Source organism: Cyprinodon tularosa, unplaced genomic scaffold, assembly GCF_016077235.1.
Source record: "Cyprinodon tularosa strain WSP-4 unplaced genomic scaffold, ASM1607723v1 ctg99, whole genome shotgun sequence".
Taxonomy (NCBI): Eukaryota; Metazoa; Chordata; class Actinopteri; order Cyprinodontiformes; family Cyprinodontidae; genus Cyprinodon; species Cyprinodon tularosa.
The window spans coordinates 1,170,001-1,196,639 of NW_024039773.1; the positions used below are offsets into that span (position 1 = coordinate 1,170,001).

General features: G+C 35.4%; 1 protein-coding gene across 2 annotated transcripts in view; it reads left to right on the forward strand.

The window, feature by feature from the left end:
- The window catches only part of src (v-src avian sarcoma (Schmidt-Ruppin A-2) viral oncogene homolog), an 80,576-nt gene that overhangs the window by 46,015 nt on the left and 7,922 nt on the right, over positions 1–26,639 (forward strand). The window contains exons 2-8 of one of the 2 annotated variants that reach the window (XM_038276032.1): positions 4,326–4,587; positions 4,668–4,764; positions 12,435–12,533; positions 19,354–19,380; positions 20,898–21,001; positions 24,090–24,239; positions 25,315–25,470. In XM_038276032.1, the coding sequence (XP_038131960.1) occupies positions 4,335–4,587; positions 4,668–4,764; positions 12,435–12,533; positions 19,354–19,380; positions 20,898–21,001; positions 24,090–24,239; positions 25,315–25,470 (886 nt within the window). In that variant the 5' untranslated portion in view covers positions 4,326–4,334. The remainder of the gene's footprint in view (positions 1–4,325; positions 4,588–4,667; positions 4,765–12,434; positions 12,534–19,353; positions 19,381–20,897; positions 21,002–24,089; positions 24,240–25,314; positions 25,471–26,639) is intronic. The other variant, XM_038276033.1, reaches the window with a different exon arrangement.

Sequence of the window (26,639 nt, forward strand, 5' to 3'; positions counted from 1 at the left end):
GTTGCTGGTATTAGGAAATGTTCAAGATGACTGAAAGGAACTAATGACAGATTCATCAGTTCTGTTTGGCTTTAACAGAGATTTTCCACTATATGTCAGAGGTCCATCCCTTGTCCACCGATTTAATAAGTCATGGAGTAAAATGTTGTTTCCCTCATTTAGGAGCTGAACCTTCCCTTTTAAACTCATGAATTTGACAAAGCTTTCGGAGTATTCTGAAGACGCACAGCCTCCTAAAACAACAGGAGCTGCGCAGCACATATGAGCAGAAGGTTAATGATGTGACCCACTAGCATCGTGAGACCATCCTGATCTCGCGAGCTTTCAAGGTTTCACTCGCAGATCAGTCTGGAGGACTCTCCGTTAAAGAAAATTTGGAGCCGTTCACCAAACGAACGTCCAATCAGCGTTGGCTTTGAGGCGGGTTGAGGTGTGACGCAACGAGAAGCGCGACAGTTCAGTCTAAAGAACATGGCGGCTTCAGCCGATGAAACTAACGTTAGCGTGGCTATCGAGCAAGTTTTATCGGAATTACAGAGTATTTCTTCACTGAAAGAAGAGCAAAACACTGCTCTGGAGGCTTTTCTCAGAGGAAAAGATGTTTTTGCTCTTCTCCCGACTGGTTTCGGCAAGAGTAGCCTGGCTTGTGGTTGTGTTTTCGTCGTCGCTCTGTTAGTACCTCATATGCTTCATTGATCTGATTGGTTTATTTGGCCCGTCTATCACCAACATAGGCCAATCAGCTAACCAGTGTTTTCGCCCCTTCCCAAAATTACTTCAACGGAAGGTTTCCAGATGGAAATGCGGAGCAAATCCATCTGGCGGAGTCAGGTTAGTGACCCACATTAACCCTGACTTTACCCCAGACACACACACCCCTCCATGATTATTTTTTTCTTTTAATTTCCAACTCCAAGCAGGAAGAACCTCAACCGTACATATTTAGATTCTAGTGCAAGTGTTTCCTAAAGTATGGAGGGTTAAGAGGGACAAAATAAAATAAATAAATATGTCATGAAATTAAAAAACAATACATTATTTATGAGTGAAAAATCTACAATTAAATTATAAAATGTTAAATTAAACAAATACGTTTTTAAATATATCATCAAATGAATAAATGTACCATTTGTTCAGTGAAGGAAGTTTATTTTTAAAACAAATCTTATTTTTTTAATCAATCTTAAAAAGATAGAATATCTATAATGTTTTAAAGATATTTCTGGTTCCTTAATTCAACAGCTGAGAACATTTTAAGGCGCCTAAGCCTGTAAAAATGCACTACAGTGCTTACATCACTGGTTAATTTGCTGAGAACTGGATGGAAATATATGGAGCTGAATTGGGGCCATAAGATTTGATCCTATTTTTCTTTTAAATTAGAAAAAAATAAATAATTCAAACTCATAAAAAGATTTGTAATAAAAAAAAAACATAAAAAATGTACATTTTTTTTGCTTTTTTCAAACTGCTGGTCCCTTCAAGTGGGCGGGGCCTTGATGACTTAAGGTGTGGAATGATGACTGACAGTTTTAAGGACAAAAGATTCCTTGCTGTTGCATTCAGGAACCGTCATACCTAGAAATTTCTTCAGAATATAATTGATGTTCCATTTTTTTGCTTCATTGGTCTAAGCTGTTAAATTCAGAACATACCAATGATCTTATTAACGTCTCACTTGAAACAGCACTTCATAAGTACAAGCCAACTAGTGGCGAAATTATGATATTGACAAATGCAGATGGTGTATTCAGTCTGCTTTGGTCCCATGATTTTAAAAAAAGTGGAAGAACAGACCGACTGACAGCAGCCTCCAACACCATCATGAGCTTGGATTAATGAAGGGAGTTAATTTTTAAAACGAATCTTATCAACATAGAATATCTTTAATGTTTTAAAGACATTTCTGATTCAAACAGTTCTTTAATTCAACAGCTGGGAACATTTTAAGGCACCTAAGCCTGTCAGTCATCATTTCACACTCATGTTACCTAAGTCCCGCCCCCATACTAATGGGACAGCAGTTTAAAACTGGAAAAAAAGGCAAACTGGAAAGTATTTTTAAGTATTTCTTTTTATTTTAAACAAATTTTGCTTCTGTTCCAAATTTATTTTTGTCATTTATTGATCTGTGCGTGCATTGACTTTGTTTTCTGAAACTCACACTAAAGTTTCACAAAAAGATGTTTTTGAAAAAACTTTACGTCACCAATGTAGCTCCATAAAACTGCTCTACTGTAAGTAACATTTTCTTTTTTTCGTAGTTTTTTCTCTTAAAAGATGGATTAACATTCACGTGAGACCTTGATGCAAACACAATAAATATGGTGTTTGTTAGGCAGGAGGCATTTTCTGTGTTCTGAACTTAGACAACATTTATTGTTATTTTGTATACAGAGTGTATAATTCAATTCGATTCAGTTTATTTCTATAGCGCTAATTCACAACACGTCATCTCAAGGTACTTTACAGTTCACCAGATCATACCGAGTCATCGTCAGATTGATTCAAAGTTTTCTATCTAAAGAAAACCAGTTGATTGCATCGACTCATTGATTCGAAGGCAATCCCTCACACTAAGCATGCTTGTAGCGACAGTGGAGAGGAAAAACTCCCTTTGAACAGGAAGAAACCTCCAGCAGAACCAGGCTCAGTGTGAGCGGCCATCTGCTGAGGCCGACTGGGGTTCAAGGAGACTGAAGCAGACATAGAAAAAGAAGCATAGATACAAAAGGTAACTGGAAAAGGCGGCCCCATCCAGGAAACACATAGCCAGGCAGATAAGCTCCGAGCCAGCTCCCATGTCAGAGGATGAAGAGAGCACATCCAGTTAATCACAGTCAGAGAAACAGGACTACACTGAAAAACAGAAACAAAGGTGTTGATGGCAGCAGCACAGCTGATACAAAAAGTATACAAAACAAAATTTAGTTTTTTTTCAGCTCTAATGACATTTACGTTTTCTTAAAGTACAGCAGTGATCAAATGTAAACATTGTGGGAGAAAAAGCAGAGACTGAGACATGATTTAGAGTTTTCTTCAACCATCTGTGGTTGAAGAAAAGGACCCCCACAGAGGTTCCTCTGGCTGCATGTATCTCTGCGCAAGCGGCTGTTGCTGAGATTTGTCCTTGCAGTTTTTTTACGGCAGATATGTGTTCGCTCTGCTGGTTGCTGTGGACTGAAGGGGATTTCATGTTTGTCTGAAACCAAAGAGTGACAGCTGCTCTTCTTTCTGATAGCCATCAGTGTGTGTGTGTTTGAGATAAAATGGGAGATTCCAGACCCTCTCTGGGTTTTAGTTCTGGCTCTGTGGTCAAAAGGCGCTTAAATGGATTATAAAGAAAATCAATCTGACCAGAAAATTAGACTGTTTGATGCCTAATTATCTTCTTTCCGCTTCACATTGTAGAGCAGTTCAGTTTCATTCAATTTATGCTTCATCTGTTTATCCCTATGGAGGATAAAAAGTGCCAAAATTAAATAAATAAATACAGCATTAAATAAATAATTAAATGTGTCAATAATTAATTAAATGTGGAATTAAATAAATAAATGTGTCATTCATTAATTAAAACCACGTCACTAATATAAAGTGCCACAATTAAATAAATAAATACAGTGATAAACAATTAATTAAATGTGTAATTCATTAAATAAATAAGGAATTCAATATATAAATGTGTCATTAATTTAATAAAATACGTCTTCATTTTATTAAAAAAATATATATAATTATTTCAGTGTGCATTTAATTATTTCATGGTCCTGTGTCGCAGTGCATCGAAACCATTAAAAGAATCTGTCAAACTCACCCATCAAAGTTAGGGGGCGGTTATCTAACACCTGATTGGTCACCCTGCACATTAAGGCGAAACAAATTGATTACAGAGACTCGATTCGCGTTAACCCCGCCCCCTAACTTTGATGGGTGAGTTTGACAGATTATTTTAATGGTTTCCATGCACTGCGACACAGGACCATGAAATAATTAAATGCACACTGAAATAATTTTATATATTTTTTTATTAAAATGAAACCGTATTTTATTAAATTAATGACACATTTATAAATTTAATTCCTTATTTATTTAAGTAATTACACATTTAATTAATTGTTTATCGCTGTATTTATTTATTGTGGCACTTTATAATAGTGACATGGTTTTAATTAATGAATGACACATTTATTTATTTAATTCCACATTTAATTAATTATTGACACATTTAATTATTTATTTAATGCTGTATTTATTTATTTAATTTTGGCACTTTTTATCCTCCATATATCTCATTGAGTCTCTCACCTTTGCTTAATGCCCTACAGGTCTTGGCGATGGGGGGGTCCAAGAGTAAGCCTAAAGATGTTGGCCAGCGAACCCGCAGCCTGGACAGTAACAACAGCTCGGGTGGAGGGGCTGGCGGTCACCACCACGGCTCCGCTCAACAGTCAGCGACACCCAACCGAAGCCCGACTGTGGACACAGGACTCAGTAATAATCAGTCACTGACCAATAACGCTGAACTCACTCTTTTTGGAGGCGTGGACAATAACAGCGTTTCTTCCTCTAACAGATTAACTCTGGCGGGTGAGACGTCTCAACCTTTTCTGTTTATATAATTATCATTTAGCAGCTCATTAAAGCTAATTTCTCTCTTTCCACACAAGGTGTGACGGCATTTGTGGCCTTATACGACTACGAGTCTCGAACAGAGACGGATCTGTCTTTCAAGAAGGGGGAGCGTCTACAGATCCTAAATAACACGTAAGATAACCAAAGGAAACATAAAAATTTTAGACATTCTTTAGCTTTTTTTCCTGCCCAAAATGTCTCCATCAGGACCATATTCATCAGCACAAAGCTTGGAGTCAAATAGTTCCTAAATATTCAGTCAACCTACAGTAGGCGTTAATTCAAAATAGCCAAATAGCAGCCAACTTCCAGCCACTGAAGTACGACGGAGTATTAGGGTGAAACTGGAGGTTTTTTTTCTTCTCTTTCGAGAATAAAGTTGTAAGATTCCGAGAATAAAGTCGTAAAATTATGAGAATAAAGTCGGAATATTACAAGAAAGAGGTCACAGTGAGAATAGTCATACAATTACGAGAATAAAATCTTACTATTAAGAGAATTAAGTCCTAAAATTACGAGAAACAAGTTGTGTTTTATGACAACTCTTCCAAGAGGCACTTTCTTCACTAAAATGAGGAATGTGGTGCATCATGTGAAGTTATACTTTAGTTTGACAAATCAGGAAATCTTTTAGCACTAGCATCAAAAGTAGACTCAGGTATCTGATTGGTGAAGCTGGTCGGTCGTTATCTACGGAAGAGGATTAGGGCCAGAGGAAAAAAAAAAGTTAACAGATTTTTAAATTTTATTTCAGTTTAGTATGGGAAAAAAGTCAGAATTCTGACTTTTTTCTCAGAATTCTGACAGCTAACAAACATGTTAGCATCAAGCCGTAGCCATGTCTGTTTTAGAGACTAGCTCTCTTGTTTTAATGACCTTCTGCTCCTCCATTAATGAGGGGACTCCTCGGGCACGTAAAAAGTTGCCTAATTCCGTCATTTTCCACCAATATGTCACTGGCCACCTCAAACAACTCACATCTTTGTCAGTGAAGCTGAGTAATCCACATCTCTAACTTAATGGTGCCCATCTACATTAAGATCCAAAATTCTGAGATTAAAGTCAGAATTCTGAGAAAAAAGTCAGAATTCTGAGATTAAAGTTAGAATTCTGACTTTTTTCCCGTACTAAACTGAACGACTCTTCCGTCGTTATCTGCTGGTCGGAGCTCAAAGCTTTCTTTCTGAAACAGGTTGTGGTATGATGACTTAATTCTTGTAGTGTTACGACTCTATTCTTAAAATAGAAGAAAAAAAAATCTGTAGCCTGGCCCTAATGCTCCGTTGTACTGAAGTTACCCCCTCTTGCATATTTTTCTACTCTGACTCCACCCTGTCACTGAATTACATGATCTGACCAGGAGATGGCGCTTCTCTTTAGACGTTAATGTCCACAAATCATGAAAGAAAAAATATTTTAGTACAAAGATTGATGTATAAAAAAGGAATTATCCAGGGTTCCCGTGGGTCCTTAAGAAGTTTTAAAAGGCATTGAATTCTTAAAAATAAAACTAAGGCCTTAATTGGTATTAAAATGTCTTAAATCAGTCTTTCGTAGGTCTTGATTTTTAAAACATCATAAATAGGATAATTTTTATTACGATTTATTTTTGTAATCTAAATAAAACGTTAAAATTGACTTTTTTTTTCTTCTTTTTATAAAAAAAATAAATAAAAATGGCTCGCCATTATTGGTTCCGTCCCGATAACGGAACCAATAAAAGCGTTGTTGCGGCCGGGACATTTGGGAGATGAGAAGTGTAAATGTAACGAATTGTATCCAGCCAAGAGTTTTCTCCATGGCTAAAACCAGGGAACATACATGAGGCTCAGTGGATTTAGTGCAAGAAGTCATTCAAGCTCAGAACGATGGGAATTAAGGCAGTGGAGTCACACATGCGAAGCACGAAACACAAAGCGTCAAAATGGAGTTAGAGAGAAACAGCCGCTATTTCTCAGTTTAGTTCCACCCTTGTCTCTGCAACGCCTCCACTTATCACCAAATCAAACATACTAAGAAAACCATACAAAGAAAAATAGCTGCTAAAAAGACTTAGCACTGGTTATGTTGTGGCTTTAAAACTGATTTGTTTTGTTCCCTGCTAAAACAAAGTTTGTGAATTCAGTTAAATAATTGTTAAAATATATCTGTCATTTGTGTGTTTTTAGCTTTCTTCCTCTATGGGAAGCTTTTCAAAATTTGAAACATTAGTGCAGTGGTTTGTGTTAAAATAAACCTTTGGGTTAAATTGTCGCAAGCAGGTTTTTCTTGTGTTTCTTGTGAATTTGGTCTTAAATTTATACCAAGTGGCATTAAAAAGTCTTAAAAAGTCTTGAATTTAACTCGCCTTATGCTGTAGGAACCCTGTTATAGGGGACCAGCCAAGGGCCCATCAAGGAAAGTGGGGACATTTTGAATGGCTGCTACTGTACTGTACGGCCTTACCACACTTTCACTATGAAATATTGTTATTCCTAAACACGTCCCACTTATTTACTAAATGGTATGCCAATCTGTATAAAGCTGGTGGTACTTATTTTTCATTTTTTCATCTTCCTACATTAAAATTGTCAATGGAAGTGCAATTGACCATATATGGGTTTACAATCCTGCTCAGCACCAACAAATTGCTGACCTAGAAGCTAAACAATAGATTATTGCGCCGTCTGGCCCCATAAACCAAAGACAAAACCTTCATTTTTAGTTCATTTAACAGCTCTTGACTAATTTGATTAATAATCAGCTTTTTAAAGGCAAACTGGTGCCAGACAGTGAAACTACTGATTGGTTAATTTAAGAGTAAAAATGTAAGGATTTATCTCTATATCTATCTGTCTATCCACACATATCTCCTTTCATGTAACAATCGGGATCTGCCATAACTTAGACAGGTGATTCTCAAACATTTCAGCTCGTGAAGAATCAATTTATTTCATTGGACTACTTTTTTATTTCAGTTTTATGTTTTTTGATAAGTTTTGGACCTCCATGTTTCTCAGTAATTGCATCACAATGATTGTGAAAGCCATCTCTGACCTGCGACGGAGTATTGGGGCCAAGACTAGAGCTTTTTCTTTTCTTTTATTTTGAGAATAAAGTCGTACAATTAGGAGAATAAAGTCATAAAGATATGAGAATAAAGTCGTAACATCAATAGAATAAAGTCCTAAAATTACGAGAATAAAGTTGTATTTTATGTCAACTCTTACAAAAAGCACTTTCTTCACTAAAGTGAGGAATGTGGAGCATCATGTGAAGTTATACTTTGGCATTAGTTTGACAAATCAGGAAATCTTTTAGCAGCATCATCAAACTGGGCAGGATGTCAAAGTGGACTCAGGTTGCTGATTGGTGGAGTTGGTCGGCCGTCATCTGCTGGGCGGAGCTTGAAGTTTTTTTTCCTGAAACGAGTTGTTGCATGATGACTTCATTCTTGTAATATTACGACTTTATTCTTGAAATGTTGCGACTTTATTCCCGAAATAAAAGAAAAAAAAAGTCTCTAGCCTGGCCCTAATACGCCGTCATACTGACCCCCAGGGGGCTCTGACAGGTATTGTTTTTGGCAGCCTTTGAAATTTGAGATTCAATCTTATTCTTTTGGATAAAAATACTTATTTTTCAAAACTAAGAATTTTAAAGATGTGAAAGTTGTAGTCATTTTAGTAAATTCAAAAAAGTTTTAGTCTAATTTTTGCCTGATTTAAAAAAAAAAAATGTTTTTGTGTCTTCCATATCTGTATATAAAGTACACCGCCAATTAATCTTGACAAAGAAATAAGAACAATTAGGTAATATTTACCTATGACCTAACTTTAGAGAAATCTGTGTGTCTCTACAACACGTTGGATTTTCTCATGGATGGATCATATTTAAGTTATATCCATAAGTCTTTCTTTGGTGTCCCACCATCAGGTTCATGGAAGGCGGGGCCAAATAAGCACGGGATGCGGCGCAACAAGACTGATCTTTCACCTTTTGACTGATAGACAAGATGCATAACAGACAGAAATGTCATTGATTTTTTTTTTTTTTTTTTTTTTATAGTCTTCATCAACATTAAATCTAATCCTTGTCTATAATCTAGACCAGGGGTCTTCAAAGTTTTCAAGGCTAAAGATCCCCAAACTGATGGCAAGATGGAGCGGGGACCCCCTAGTTTTATATATATTGTATGAAATTGTTTTTATATCAAACAGGTCCTATAGTCACTATATTACAGATGGAGTGATGTAAAGAAAGTAATTTTGCCCTGGGATTATTGGATTAGATTATTAGATAAAGTATTTCTGATTCCTGGTTGATGGGACAGGTGTTGTGAATGAAATGGTGTCCAGCTTGAAAGAGCTCCTGTGTGTCGCTGAATGTGAGTATTGATGACTGAAAGACATCTTCTGCTTTCATTTATCTGTTTACTACAGTTTGTTGAATTCATGTTAATGTGAATTTAAAGACATTTCAATTAGTGGAAAAAAATTGCAGGATAGGAAAATAAAAAAAAGTCTAATCAACAAAAACTTTCGCAACCCCCATGCAGTACCTCCGCGGACCCCCTGTTGAAGATCTCCAATCTAGACAAAAACTAATGCTTGTTTTCATCATTTTTCGTTATTTAAGAGCCATATTTATTTTGAGAATTCTGAGATTAAAGTCAGAATTCTGAGAAAAAAGTCAGAATTCTGAGATTAAAGTCAGAATTCTGAGAAAAAAGTCAGAATTCTGAGATTAAAGTCAGAATTCTGAGATTAAAGTCAGAATTCTGAGAAAAAATTCAGAATTCTGAGATTAAAGTCAGAATTCTGAGAAAAAAGTCAGAATTCTAAAATTAAAGTCAGAATTCTGAGAAAAAAGTCAGAATTCTGAGAAAAAAGTCAGAATTCTGAGATTAAAGTCAGAATTCTGACATTAAAGTCAGTATTCTGACTTTTTTCCCATACTATACTGAAATAAAATAAAAAAAATCAGTTAACTTTTTTTTTTTTCCAGTGGCCCTAATCCTCTTCCGTACTAAAGGGATACATGCCCGTCGAGGTTGTTTAAAGGTTATTTTTCATACAAAACTAAAGAGATCAATGCAAATCTCAGGTCTAGCGCCCCTAGTGGCTAAAGATGTAACAGTCTCACTTTGAAATACAGGTGCTGGTCATAAAATTAGAATATCATGAAAAAGTAGATTGATTTCAGTAATTCCATTTAAAAAGTGAAACTTGTATATTATATTCATACATTACATACAAACTCATATATTTCAGATGTTTATTTTGTTTAATTTTGATGATTACAAATGACAACAAATGAAAATCTCAAATTCATCATATCAGAAAATTAGAATATTACTGAAGACCAATAAAAACAAAGGATTTATAGAAATGTTGGCCAACTGAAAAGTATGAACATGAAAAGTATGAGCATGTACAGCACTCAGTATTTAGTTGGGCCTCCTTTGGCCTGTATTACTGCAGCAATGCGGCGTGGCATGGAGTCGATCAGTCTGTGGCACTGCTCAGGTGTTATGATAGCCCAGGTTGCTCTAATAGTGGCTTTTAGCTCTTCTGAATTGTTGGGTCTGGTGTATTGCATCTTCTTCTTCACAATACCCCATAGATTTTCTATGGGGTTAAGGTCAGGAGAGTTTGCTGGCCAATTAAGAACAGGGATACCATGGTCCTTCAACCAGGTACTGGTAGCTTTGGCACTGTGTGCAGGTGCCAAGTCCTGTTGGAAAATGAAATCTGCATCTCCAAAAAGTTGGTCAGCTGCAGGAAGCATGAAGTGCTCTAAAACTTCCTGGTATGTGGCTGCGTTGACCCTGGACCTCAGAAAACACAATGGACCAACACCAGCAGATGACATGGCACCCCAAACCATCACTGACTGTGGAAACTTTACACTGGACTTCAAGCAACGTGGATGAAGTGCCTCTCTTCTTTTCCTCCAGACTCTGGGACCTTGATTTCCAAAGGAAATGCAAAATTTACTTTCATCAGAGAACATGACTTTGGACCACTCACCAGCAGTCCAGTCCTGTTTCTCTTTAGCCCAGGCAAGACGCTTCTGACGCTGTCTGTGGTTCAAGAGTGGCTTGACACAAGGAATGCGACAGCAGAAACCCATGTCTTTCATACGTCTGTGTGTGGTGGTTCTTGAAGCACTCACTCCAGCTGCAGTCCACTCTTTGTGAATCTCCCCCACATTTTTGAATGGGTTTTGTTTCACAATCCTCTCCAGGGTGCGGTTATCTCTCTTGCTTGTACACTTTTTTCGACCACATCTTTTCCTTCCCTTCGCCTCTCTATTAATGTGCTTGGACACTGAGCTCTGTGAACAGCCAGCCTCTTTAGCGATGACCTTTTGTGTCTTGCCCTCCTTGTGCAAGGTGTCGATGGTCGTCTTTTGGACAACTGTCAAGTCAGCAGTCTTCCCCATGATTGTGTAGCCTATAGAACTAGACTGAAAGACCATTTAAAGGCTTTTGCAGGTGGTTTGAGTTAATTAGCTGATTAGAGTGTGGCACCAGGGGCCATCAATTTTGAACCTTTTCACAATATTCTAATTTTCTGATATGATGAATTTGAGATTTTCATTTGTTGTCATTTGTAATCATCAAAATTAAACAAAATAAACATCTGAAATATATGAGTTTGTATGTAATGTATGAATATAATATACAAGTTTCACTTTTTAAATGGAATTACTGAAATCAATCTACTTTTTCATGATATTCTAATTTTATGACCAGCACCTGTATACTGAAAAATGCAAAGTATAGGCTCTTTGTTCAAACCAGAAAAGCTCCAGGAGCTAGGAGCAATCTTCTCCCTCTTCTTTATAAATATCCATCCTTAAAGGGTGCTAGTCCTTATTTGTTTAATCAATGAAAATCAGTAAAAGTCAGAATGATATCTTTATAATAATTTTTTTTCTTTTAAAATGATAAAACATGAATTTAAAGACATTTTCATTCTCGTGATACCAGGTTATGTGTATCTTGAATTGTTCCTTGAATTGTGTTCTAGATAATGGTCACTTCTGCTCTGCTCTGTGATGTTTGCTTTGCTGCTCTTAACCGGCTCTCTTCTTTCCCATCATTTCCCCCTTCGTGTTTTTTTTTGTTTTCATTTTTGCATCACAAACCATCCTTTGTTTGTAGGAGGAAGATAAACCGCAGGTTCGTAAAGCCTTTTTATTTCTGGAATTTAATTCACACTCAGCTTCTGACCTTGTCCCCGTGTCACATAGACCACATCCAATATAACGCCCCAGCATTATAATACCACTTCATCACATAACTGCCCTCAGCCCAGAAGCACTTGTTAGAGTAATCCAGCGCAGCTGATGCTAAGCTTTGCAGCACTATCGCCATCATAGGTCAGCTGGAGGCAATGAGAGTGAACCTTGTTTTGCCCCAAATTCTCTAAGTAAAGATGTTGCTGCAAAGCCGCATCAGTCAAGCACCGGATGAATTAAACCATACATCTACTGCATCTTTCATACCCACATGAATGCATGACTATATGATTTAATGGCTTCAAACCAGTGTTTGTTTTTAATTTAACACTAAAGTGACCATGGCCTATGTTTATCAAGCTTCTGCTACAGCCAGGAGCTCAAACATACCTAAATGTAGACTTTTTGTGTGTGTATGTGTGTGTGTGTTTACCATTGTAACCAGAAATGACCTTGTCCCTTTGTTTCATGCTTTTAGAGGCTTCAAAAAATTATTTTAATATGCATCTGTGTGTATCATACATGCAAAAAGCCTTCGGGTACATTAGCAGTGTCTTATCATTTTGTCTGTGCAGGGAAGGGGACTGGTGGCTGGCGCTCTCCCTGACCACCGGAAAGAACGGCTACATCCCCAGCAATTATGTGGCTCCAGCGGATTCCATCCAGGCAGAAGAGTAAACTCCTCTTATTTTCTTTTTTTTTGCATGTTTTTTTTGTTTTTTATCTGTATCTTGCAAGAGCAATGAAAATTCACGTGCAAATTCTGAATGGCTTGTTCTCTTTGCGCTTTATGTTCATTTGAAATCATCTCTTAATCCTGGCATACATTGTGCGATTTTTTTTAATCGCTGCTCACGATTTATGTTCGGCCCGACGCTATGATGCGATCTTCCTGCTCACTCTGCGCGATTAAAAACTAGGGATGCACGATATAATCGGCCCCCTATCAGTATCGGCCTGTGTCGGCCTTAAAACTGAATATCGGACATCGGCCACCCCACCGATATTTAACCCGATATTTGATCAGCTTCTGAGTTTCTAAAGTCTTAAAAAAATACTACTTCTTCTTCTTCCTCAAAAACTAATTTTTTACAGACTTAAAACTTCTAAAGACGAGGGAAAAAATATTGATACATTAAAATATCCCAATATCTTCATATGCTGATATATTGCCATTTAAAAACACCATATCAATCTCTTTTACTAATGAAATATTGCTATATGTCATCGTTATGCTACGAAATCCCCCGAAAATTCATGACATTTTGCCATATTTTTATATGTTGATATATTGATGCGGCATCAATCTATTTTACTAACAAAATCTCACAAGAATTTGCAAAATATCACGAGTTTGTAACAGAACGATGACATTTCGCGAGATTTTGAAAGTAAAATAGATCGATACCGCGTTTTTAAAAATCTATTTGATATCAGCATATGAAAATATATTTGAGTTTATTATTTTTCAAAGTGTCAGAAATGGATAACAGAACTGCTATTTTCAATGACTACTTATTTTTGTCCAGCTTTAACATCGGTATCGATATCGGTTATCGGCTACATGAGTTTTAAAATATCGGCATATCGGATATCGGCCAAAATCCCAATATCGTGCATCCCTATTAAAAACCATGTCGGAATCAGCTCCGCAGTGAGATGGTGCTGCTCTGACTCGTCTGTCCGGAAGCCAAATGACTAGAAGGGGAATATGAAGCTCACTAGAGTGAAACGCGCTGCCTTGGCAATTTGTGCAATTTTGTGCTAAAAGCCCTAAAAAGAAAGACTACGACGTATTTGGACAAAGACATGGCTGAGCAAATGTAGCTACTACGATCTGTCAATTTTACAGACAGAACTGCATTTCACTAATTGCACCCCCGCCATGCTTCTGTGTTTACATTTGAGAAGAAGAAGAAGAGGAATCCTTGTTTGCGCATTTCCATTGAGCGACTTACCCACGACGGTCAGGAGAAAATGAAACATTTTTGATTTTCACGCAGGGTTTAAAAGTTCACAACTCACGATGTTTGTTCTCACACTGTGCGACCCGACGCTTTGATGTGATCTACCTGCTGAGACTGTACGTCTAAAAATCACATGGGACCAGACATGGGCAATGTGGAGTCAACAAGTCATCTCCATGTCATGTATTTAATCTACCCAGCCAATTAACCAGGTGAGTCCAATCTGCACAGGTTAATTCACAGTGAAGATTGGACTCACCTGCTTCAGTGGCTGGGTAGAACAAATACATGACATGGAGATGACTTGTTGACTCCACATTGCCCATGTCTGCATGGGACTCAGCTCCGCAGTGAGATGGCACTACTTGGACTCGTCTATCCGGATGCCAAACGAATAGAAGAGGAAAAAGACGGAAGTGACGATGCCTCCTGTTAAATATGAAGCTCACTAGAGTGAAACGCGCTGCCTTGGCAATTTGTGCAATTTAGTGCTGAAAGCCCTAAAAGGAAAAGGAGACGTCATATTTGGAGAAAGACATGGCTGAGCAAACGTGGCTACTACAATCTGTCAATTTTACAGAAAGAACTCCATTTCACTCATGGCAACACCGCCATGCTTCTGGGTTTTTATCAGAGAGGAAGAAGAAAAAGAGGAATCCTTGGCCATTTCTCAATTCACAAGAACGCAAGTACGTTCCTCACCAATTTTGTTCTTGAGAAGAACACAGGAAATGATGGACTCTGGGAGACCAGGAGCATGCAGCATAAATCTGGGTCAGTTGGAACAGAAGCGTACTGATGACATCACCACACGCTCAGCTCGTTTGGAGCTGCATTTGACCTCCTGTTATTAATAGTCTCTAGATAAAAATACATTCTTACTTTTTTTATTAGTGGATGAATAATAATGAACACAGTCAGATAAACACAAATCAAATGAACATTTTGCCAAATAAAACACACAAAAAAATGGCCATCAGAGCCAGTGGTCCTTCAAACATGGGAAAAGGGCTGCTGCAGACAGGCTAACGTTAGCCCTGGCTGCCTTTACCCTCGGAGCTGTGCTGGTTGCCATGGTTCTCTCGACTTCTAAATTTTTTATTTTTTTTAAATTACGTATTAAATCGGTAAATGCACCATATAGTGACGCTTAAAAGTATAATGTTCTCGCCTTAAATGATCTCAAAACATACTTTTATTGAACAGCAACTACAGAAAAGGGAACTTTTAACCTAATACTCTGAGCTCTGTGAGCGCTAACCTGGAAGCTGCTGCTGCCGCAGTGCATGCTGGGACAGCTGTCTGTCTGGAGAATGGACAAGTCTGCTCTGGTGCATGCTGGGTAAAGAGGGAGGGGCGAGAACAACATCCGGGGACATAATATTACTCTTTTATTCTGGTAATGTTACGACTTTATTTTCGTAATGTTACTTTATTCTCATAATTCTATGACTTTATTTTCGTAATGTTATGACTTTATTCTCCTAATGTTACTTTATTATAATAATTCTATGACTTTATTTTCGTAATGTTACGACTTTATTCTCCTAATGTTACTTTATTCTCGTAATTCTATGACTTTATTTTCATAATGTTACGACTTTATTCTCCTAATGTCACTTTATTCTCGTAATTCTATGACTTTATTTTCATAATGTTACGACTTTATTCTCCTAATGTTACTTTATTCAAATAATTCTATGACTTTATTTTCGTAATGTTATGACTTTATTCTCCTAATGTTACTTTATTCTAATAATTCTATGACTTTATTTTCGTAATGTTATGACCTTATTCTCCTAATATTACTTTATTTTCGTAACTCTATGACTTTATTTTCGTAATGTTATGACTTTTATCTCCTAATGTTACTTTATTCTCATAATTCTATGACTTTATTTTCGTAATGTTACGACTTTATTCTCCTAATGTTACTTTATTCTCGTAATTCTATGACTTTATTTTCGTAATGTTACGACTTTATTCTCATAATGTTACTTTATTCTCGTAATTCTATGACTTTATTTTCGTAATGTTATGACCTTATTCTCCTAATATTACTTTATTCTCGTAACTCTATGACTTTATTTTCGTAATGTTATGACTTTTATCTCCTAATGTTACTTTATTCTCATAATTCTATGACTTTATTTTCGTAATGTTACGACTTTATTCTCCTAATGTTACTTTATTCTCGTAATTCTATGACTTTATTTTCGTAATGTTACGACTTTATTCTCCTAATGTTACTTTATTCTCATAATTCTATGACTTTATTTTCGTAATGTTGTGACTTTATTCTCCTAATGTCACTTCATTCTCGTAATTCTATGACTTTATTTTCATAATGTTACGACTTTATTCTCCTAATGTTACTTTATTCAAATAATTCTATGACTTTATTTTCGTAATGTTATGACTTTATTCTCCTAATGTTACTTTATTCTCGTAACTCTATGACTTTATTTTCGTAATGTTATGACTTTATTCTCCTAATGTTACTTTATTCTAATAATTCTATGACTTTATTTTCGTAATGTTACAACTTTATTCTCCTAATGTTACTTTATTCTCGTAACTCTATGACTTTATTTTCGTAATGTTATGACTTTATTCTCCTAATGTTACTTTATTCTAATAATTCTATGACTTTATTTTCGTAATGTTACGACTTTATTCTCCTAATGTTACTTTATTCTCGTAACTCTATGACTTTATTTTCGTAATGTTATGACTTTATTCTCCTAATGTTACTTTATTCTAATAATTCTATGACTTTATTTTCGTAATGTTACAACTTTATTCTCCTAATGTTACTTTATTCTCGTAATTCTATGACTTTATTTTCGTAATGTTACAACTTTATTCTCCTAATGTTACTTTATTCTCGTAACTCTATGGCTTTATTTTCGTAATGTTATGACTTTATTCTCCTAATGTTACTTTATTCTAATAATTCTATGACTTTATTTTCGTAATGTTACGACTTTATTCTCCTAATGTTACTTTATTCTCGTAACTCTATGACTTTATTTTCGTAATGTTGACTTTATTCTCCTAATTATACTTTATTCTAATAATTCTATGACTTTATTTTCGTAATGTTACAACTTTATTCTCCTAATGTTACTTTATTCTCGTAATTCTATGACTTTATTTTCGTAATGTTATGACTTTATTCTCCTAATGTCACTTTATTCTCGTAATTCTATGACTTTATTTTCGTAATGTTATGACTTTATTCTCCTAATGTCACTTTATTCTCGTAATTATTTTACTTTATTTTCTTAATGTTACGACTTTATTCTCCTAATGTTACTTTATTCTCATAATTCTATGATTTTATTTTCGTAATGTTACGACTTTATTCTCCTAATGTTACTTTATTCTCATAATTCTATGACTTTATTTTCGTAATGTTGTGACTTTATTCTCCTAATGTCACTTCATTCTCGTAATTCTATGACTTTATTTTCATAATGTTACGACTTTATTCTCCTAATGTTACTTTATTCAAATAATTCTATGACTTTATTTTCGTAATGTTATGACTTTATTCTCCTAATGTTACTTTATTCTCGTAACTCTATGACTTTATTTTCGTAATGTTATGACTTTATTCTCCTAATGTTACTTTATTCTAATAATTCTATGACTTTATTTTCGTAATGTTACAACTTTATTCTCCTAATGTTACTTTATTCTCGTAACTCTATGACTTTATTTTCGTAATGTTATGACTTTATTCTCCTAATGTTACTTTATTCTAATAATTCTATGACTTTATTTTCGTAATGTTACGACTTTATTCTCCTAATGTTACTTTATTCTCGTAACTCTATGACTTTATTTTCGTAATGTTATGACTTTATTCTCCTAATGTTACTTTATTCTAATAATTCTATGACTTTATTTTCGTAATGTTACAACTTTATTCTCCTAATGTTACTTTATTCTCGTAATTCTATGACTTTATTTTCGTAATGTTACAACTTTATTCTCCTAATGTTACTTTATTCTCGTAACTCTATGACTTTATTTTCGTAATGTTATGACTTTATTCTCCTAATGTTACTTTATTCTAATAATTCTATGACTTTATTTTCGTAATGTTACGACTTTATTCTCCTAATGTTACTTTATTCTCGTAACTCTATGACTTTATTTTCGTAATGTTGACTTTATTCTCCTAATTATACTTTATTCTAATAATTCTATGACTTTATTTTCGTAATGTTACAACTTTATTCTCCTACTGTTACTTTATTCTCGTAATTCTATGACTTTATTTTCGTAATGTTATGACTTTATTCTCCTAATGTCACTTTATTCTCGTAATTCTATGACTTTATTTTCGTAATGTTATGACTTTATTCTCCTAATGTCACTTTATTCTCGTAATTATTTTACTTTATTTTCTAAATGTTACGACTTTATTCTCCTAATGTTACTTTATTCTCATAATTCTATGATTTTATTTTCGTAATGTTACGACTTAATTCTCCTAATGTTACTTTATTCTCGTAATTCTATGACTTTATTTTCGTAATGTTACAACTTTATTCTCCTAATGTCACTTTATTCTCGTAATTCTATGACTTTATTTTTTGTAATGTTATGACTTTATTCTCCTAATGTCACTTTATTCTCGTAATTCTATGACTTTATTTTCGTAATGTTATGACTTTATTCTCCTACTGTCACTTTATTCTCGTAATTATTTTACTTTATTTTCTTAATGTTACGACTTTATTCTCCTAATGTTACTTTATTCTCATAATCTATGATTTTATTTTCGTAATGTTACGACTTAATTCTCCTAATGTTACTTTATTCTCGTAATTCTAGGACTTTATTTTCGTAATGTTACGACTTAATTCTCCTAATGTTACTTTATTCTCGTAATTCTATGACTTTGTTTTCGTAATTTTATGACTTTATTCTCGAAATAAAGAAAAAAAAATATCCAGACTGCGCCTAATATTCCGTTGTCGTGCTGCAGCCCAGCAAAAATGGAAAACAAAATCTGCTCTTAAAGCCTCGTGTCTCATAAAGCAGGACAAATACTCGTCGGGCTGAATGTGGCGCCAGACGTGGAGCAATGAAAATCTGGACTGTCTGACCTAAAGCCAGACATCTGGACACCCTGATACTAATCATTATAATTTCTACAATAGATAAAAATATTAGCTGACTATTAGATAATAGATGTATTAATGTATGTATGATTATATATTATTCAATCTCAATGATGTGGTATGATATCTTGGTTACGTACATACCAACCGGCAGTAATACAGGTGTTTCCATCTACCTTTTTGTTTTAAAGCTAACATGTCCTTTCCTGCACTGACCTTTTCATTCAGCATGTGGCCCTCTGCAATCTTTTTCAAATCATCTCTCCTTTGTGTCTTTGGTTGACGTTTACTGGATTTGCATGTTCGTCTGCTCGCTATCAGCACAATGCAAAAGCTAACCTTAATTTGTAACCACCTGCTTTCTCACTTTTGCCTCCTGCTTCCCCCAGTGATCTGAAACTGACACTGGATTCCAGGTAAGCAGCGTTTGCACTGGAGACAGACGCATGTAATCATTTCAGCCTTTCCAGGTTATGAATGCAGCTTTATATGTAGAACCTGCTCAACCAGACTTGCATTCAGAGCGGTGTTTGCCTCCATTAACTCTTTAGATACCCAGATTGTAACTTGATGTGATTGATTTCCTTCTTTGCTGATTTCTGCACCTCAACTAATGTTTTATGGAGTATGTTTCTTTCCATTATTGTTGTAAAGAACAACAATGAAACATTTTAAGTCAGTTTAAATTTTTAGATTGCTTTTCAGATTGTTTGTGTATATATATATATATATATATATATATATATATATATATATATATATATATATATATATATATATATGTGTATATGTATATATATATGTGTATATGTATATGTATATATTTTTTGTCTACTTTAAGTTAATTTAAGTGCAATTAGAGGCAGAGGGAATGATAAGTTTTACTTCTTCATATCCCTTTTCAGTTAATTTGCATTAATGCGTTTCACTTCTCTGGCTGTAGATGCTGACAGGTTTATTCAGTGGAGAGTTTTGTTTCTATTTTAAGGTTCAGCTGAATTTAGTTAGTTTGGAAACTCGTGCTTATTTTGGTTTATGTTAACTAGTCTTTTTGTGTGTGTTTGGTTGATTCATTTATTGATGTTTGTCAAATTGTCTGTTTGAAATTGTCTGAAACTAATTCCTATTCATTCATTCAAAAATAAATTTGAAAAAAAAAATATGATAAAACATCAAAGTTAAATTTTTTGCATTTTTGTTTCAATTTTTTATTTAAAAAAGGGGTTCTTGCTTACAACAATATTGGATCAAAATTCACTCCATATCTTGTCCATACTGCTTAACTTTTTCCCTGATCTGTAGCTTTTGTCACAAGTTGTTTGAAAAAAAATTTTTCAAAAAGATGGTTGTTCTCACATCAGTCCACAAAGTCCACGACGAGCGACCAGTACCCCAGCTCCTTTTACCTTATTTTGATTATTTAAAGCAAACAAATGTTTGAAAAACAGTTTCTTCTTACCAGAGATCGACTGATAGAGGAATTTTAAGGCCGATACCTATTGTTGAGCTGATATTATTGGGAGGATTTTGTTTTAGGTAGATGTTGCTTTATATGATTAATGTGACACTATAATAAAAAATGTTTACACAAGTCTCAATTTAAATAGAAAAAATCAACAAATAAAAGAAAACATTTACAATGGAAATCCAACAGCAATGCAGGCGGATCATTTTCTCCTGAATTGGGGAACATATAAAAGCATCATTTGAACCATATAAAAGAATAAAACTGTAATTTAAGCCAAAACTATTAGTGGCTGATGTACTGGTCCATCTCTACTTCTTCCTTAGGTAAAAGCCTTAGACAACAACCTTTACCAATGAAAACAAACAAACTTTTATTTTATTTTTTATTTTATTTTCCAGTCTAACAGAGTTCACCTTTATATGTTCTCTGATGACTTTGATTTCTGTGTTTGTCTTTTTTTTCTAGATGGTTCTTTGGCAAAATGACACGACGTGATTCGGAACGGATGCTGCTCAGTTTAGACAACAGAAGAGGGACTTTTGTGGTGAGAGAGAGCGAGACCACCAAAGGTCAGTCTGTCAGAAACTAAAGTCAGAGAAAAGGATTTCTTTAGATTGTGTTTCCTTCTCATAAAACTAAATCACAAAAGCACAGTTTGAAAAGAACAACACTTTATGTCTGTTGTTGCATAGCAGAAAGGTTCTGCTAATCAACAGCATCCATAGAACAGCCCTTTTTATTCCTTTGCACTGATTTGGATTCTTTAGAGTAACTGCTAATGAACTAAAAACAGCTGTAAAAATGTTTAATTTTTTGGTTTTAGTGAACATGCAACATCATGGTCAGCTTTTTTCATTTATGCGGCAATAGCTGACTGCTTGCATACTAAGTTTTTCTGAAAGATAATTTGATTCCCGCCTCTTTTATTTGTTATTTTTGTGTTTTGCATTTTGTTTTTGCACAATTTCTGAGTAAACACCTTAGGATCATACTCTAGGGACCATTGTAGCTGCATGTAAAATTTAATTGAATAAAACGAACCATTTTAAAACTGATTAACTGGAAACCTTGATGTTGCATTTAAAGATTGACTGATTGAGGGTTTTTTAGGCCGATTATTTTGACTAGGGCTGCAACTAACGATTATTTTAAAAATCGATGAATCGGCCGATTATTTTTTCGATTAATCGATGAATCGGACAAAAAATATTTTTTTATATTAACCTCGTTATTCCAAAATAAACATTTTAGACAGAACAAACAAGCACACAAGTACAGGTTGCTCATTAACTGTACTGGTGCAATATGAAAAATAAATGTTTGTGTTAAAACTACGCAAACTTACATGAGAAATGTAGCTGTACATCCACAAAATATAGGCTACTTTGTTTCATAAAGCGCAAAAAAATACATTTTTGTTTTTAAAAGCCCCTAAGGGGTTCAAACAATAGGCCCCCCCATTTCAACAAATGAGGTTTTTTTTAGACTAGAAGAGTTCTGCCTTTTAAGACAGGAAAGTATAGCAGTTAAAGTTGCTACTTGAGAAAATACTTAACCATAGAGATAAAAATAGCCCTGTGATTCAAATTATAAATTGTATTTGGAATAAAAATGAGAGAACTAGGGGTGCTAAAAAACACATCCTCCAAAGACAGATATTTACATGGGAATGTGGCAGATAATTAATTGACATATTACTGATCTTGCTGGATTTTATTCTGCTTTACTTCCATAAATTGCAGGATCTTCTTTACTTTATCTTTGCCAGAAGATTTAAACTTTAAAAGCCTTGCCCTCATAATTTGCAAGTTCATTTATTTATAAAGTAAATATAAACGCTGCTTAAGCTAATTCAAATGATATAAAAGTAAAATAAGTAGCCAACCTTATCACTGTCTGTAACCTACTAACACGGTAAGGAAAGCATCAGATGAGCTACCTGAGAAACGAACGTTACGTTTCCCCACTTTAAAACCAAACAAACATGGTCGCTCACCCTGCTGATCAGCTCTCTTCACTGCCATTGAAGGCTCCAGCGTGTTTCCTTTTCAGGTGCTGCATCATAACAGTGGTGCTTCCGCGCCATGTTCATTTGTTTTTACAAAAGTTGCATGTTACGACTTTTTTCACTTTACAAAGCGCAGGATATTTTAATTATTGTGATCAATTTGCGCCGTCAATCCCGGCGCATGCGCGCTTCATTTGCAGTCTGGACGCTGAGGGTAAACATCCTCTTACTGCAGCGCTGAGAGGGACTCCTGCGGGAGCGGGGTTGGGATGGGGGAGGCGCCCCACGGCAATGACGACGGCGGCGGATGACGCATTAATCGCGCGACACAACTAATCAATGATGAAATTCGTTGCCAACGCTTTAAAAAGTCGATTTTTATCGATTTTATCGATTCGTTGTTGCAGCCCTAATTTTGATGTCAATGTAACGGATTTTGGGCCAATTGTTGGAGCCGATATTCCTTTATGATAGCTAATATTATTTTCTTTCTTCTGACCTTTATATATCAAAAGTGACACAATGATAAGGAATGTTACACAAATCTCAACTTAAACAGAAATAAACTTTCTTAACAAATCAAAGAAAACATTAACAATCAGCACCGGTCACTACAATACAAGGAAAAAAAGATAATGGTCGGAATTAACTTGCTTTGGGAAACAGATTAAAAGGTTGGATTTTTTTTTTACTGGATGGTTTCATATTATGCAGCTGATAAATAAAGATGAATGTAATTTGTATCTTAAGTGGAGAAGGTGCAGAAATCCTCATTGAGCAGTTTGATTTCTGCCTGAAGAAAGAGAAACAAAAGGGGGGAAAAATTGTCTGAAAGTAAACTTTGCGCCATAAAACTTGTCTCCCTCCATTCTTGCTCTCCTAAAATAATTCTTTACCCTCTAAAAGCAAGTGTATCATGTCTGATACATGAGTTCTTGAGATCTCTGCATCATCAGTGCGATATTTCTTTAAATGAAAACCCAGACGTACACAAACAGATACACAAAGTGAACAGAACATCAATAAACCATTATACAGAAATGTCTACTGAATGACAAATAATGAACATAAATTACCCGATTTAACTAATGCCAAATGCAGTTTTTTTTTTTTAGAAAGTTCAATGAAAATTCTTATTAAAAAAAGAATAGAATGGTGGTCAGGGATTAAAATGTTGGAGGTGATGCGTCTGTAAAGTAACGGAGCATCTGATAGGCAGCTGGTTCATCCCTATTTGTTTGTATATGTGGGAGGATGTGTGCATATATCAGCACAGAGTGGAGCGAGGACATGTGAGGTTCAAGGTAAATCATGTGGGTTTGAAAAAAAAATAGGGTTCAAACTATCTTTTAATCATTTTTGCTTCATGTTTTAGTTCTCAGCAGCAGTGCAGGTTTTTCAGGGAGAGAAAACAGCCTGAAATGAAGGAGGGTGAAAAAAAAAGACAGAATTTAGGTCAGTGTGGAGCTGAAGCTAAGGACTGTACAACCACAAGCCACATCACCCAGTTCAAACACAGAGGAAGGGGGGGAAGTGGCCTTGAGCTGCTCCCTCTCTCTGTTAGGTGCTACTAGTTCTCCCTCTGGTGGTGAAACAAAAACATTACAGCTTGCAGGAAAAATAATGTTTTTGTTTTTTTTCCCTCCAAGGCGCCTACTGCCTGTCAGTGTTGGACTATGACAACACCAGAGGGCTTAACGTGAAACACTACAAGATTAGGAAGCTGGACAGCGGGGGCTTCTACATCACATCCCGCACGCCGTTCCCCAGCCTGCAGCAGCTCGTCAATCATTACCGCAGTGAGTTGATGGAGAGGCTTACGGAAGAGGATTAGGGCCACTGGAAAAAAAAAAGTTAACTGATTTTTAAATTTTATCTCAGTTTAGTATGGGAAAAAAGAATTCTGAGATTAAAGTCAGAATTCTGAGGAAAAAAAGTCAGAATTCTGAGATTAAAGTCAGAATTCTGAGGAAAAAAAGTCAAGATTCTGAGATTAAAGTCTGAATTCTGAGATTAAAGTCTGAATTCTGAGATTAAAGTCAGAATTCTGCCTTTTTTATTGTCGGAATTCAGACAGATTTCTGGGAAAAAAGTCTGAATTCTGAGATTAAAGTCAGAATTCTGAGATTAAAGTCAGAATTCTGAGATTAAAGTCAGAATTCTAAGATTAAAGTCAGAATTCTGCCTTTTTTATTGTGGAATTCAGACAGATTTCTGGGGAAAAAGTCAGAATTCTGAGATTAAAGTCAGAATTCTGAGGAAAAAAGTCAGAATTCTGAGATTAAAGTCTGAATTCTGAGGAAAAAAAGTCAAGATTCTGAGATTAAAGTCTGAATTCTGAGATTAAAGTCTGAAATCTGCCTTTTTTATTGTCGGAATTCAGAGAGATTTCTGGGAAAAAAGTCCGAATTCTGAAATTAAAGTCTGAATTCTGAGATTAAAGGCAGAATTCTGAGAAAAAAGTCAGAATTCTGAGATTAAAGTCTGAATTCTGAGGAAAAAAAGTCAAGATTCTGAGATTAAAGTCTGAATTCTGAGATTAAAGTCTGAAATCTGCCTTTTTTATTGTCGGAATTCAGAGAGATTTCTGGGAAAAAAGTCCGAATTCTGAAATTAAAGTCTGAATTCTGAGATTAAAGGCAGAATTCTGAGAAAAAAGTCAGAATTCTGAGATTAAAGTCAGAATTCTGAGGGGAAAAAGTCAGAATTCTTACTTTTTTCCTTTCTTAAACTGAAATAAAATTTAAAATCAGTTAACTTTTTTTTTTCAGTGGCACTAATCCTCTTCCATAGAGGCTCCTCCTCACCGTAATTTAGCAACTTTAACGTTCTCATCCATTAAGGCAGAGAAACAAACACTGGTGTCCTCCTCAGAGCACGCAGACGGCCTGTGTCACACCCTGACGGACGTTTGTCCCGTACTGAAGCCTCAGACTCAGGGCTTATCCAGAGACGCCTGGGAGATCCCCAGAGAATCCCTTCGCCTGGAGGTCAAGATGGGACAGGGCTGCTTCGGAGAGGTTTGGATGGGTAAGGTCACTGCGTTTCTGTCCTCATCTAAAACTGATCTCCTACTTTAATGTAGAGAGGATTAAGCATGGTTGATGTAAATCATTTGTTTATTTTCTTTTTAAGAATGAAATCTTTTTTTTCCATTATTGAAGATCCAGTTTATTTTATGCTTGAACATTTTTAAATGATTCCTAATGATCAGGAGGCCTGTTCATCTGTTTGGATCTTTTGCTTGATTAGAGTCAAAGACCAACATGATGTCGGTGTATTTGGGTGCTGAATCTGTCTGGAGCTGGAGCTGTTTTTACTTTTCTAGAAGGTTAAGGAGAAACGAAGAAAAAGAACTAAAGAAATATTTACTAAGTTTTGTTGTAGCTTAAAAATGTAGCTCATTTTTGGTGTCAGTTCCACAACAAGTCCACTAGGTGGGGCCGGTGGTTTATCATGGGGGCAGCCGAGCCCTTCATCCTCCAGCAGGTTCCATCCATCTCTGTTCCATCATGCTTTATCCCAGCTGGGGTAGCGATGGATGCTCCTATCTCCGCTGTCTACTGGTGAGAGGCTGGGTACAACCTGGACAGGGAAACACAGACACAAACAACCATTCATGTCATTCAGTCATGTTTTTGGACTGTGGGTAGAAGCCCAAACATGCTAACTCCATGCAGAAAGACCCTGGGCTGGGAATCAAACCCGGAACCTTCTTGAATCTATATGCCAGCAGTGCTACCCACTGAACAGCTCCTCTAGCAGGTTCTTATGTAAAACAATTTAAGCGCAAATTGGGACTTAAAAAAATTAATAAACAAAAAAAGATAAGAAAAAAATCTCCAGAGTTATTGTTGGAAAACTACATCAAAGTCTCCATAGCAACAGGTAAAATGAATCTATATGTTAAGTTGTTCAGTAGATTTTATGTGAGATTGTAGCTAAACACTCCTAAAGTCGTAGGAAAATCATATATTAATATCAAATCATTTTGGCTTAAACATGTAAATAAAGGTACTCTTTATCAAAATGTAGAAAATTGCTTTAAAAATGTTTTTTTTTAATCTTGTTATCTTATTCAGGCCAGTTAGTTATATGTTTATAAGTTTAGAGCCTCTCTCGTTATCTTCTTGGCACCTTGACAGAACATGTCAACTCATGACAGAAGGAATGAAGGAAATCTTCCGAGCCTTTACTGT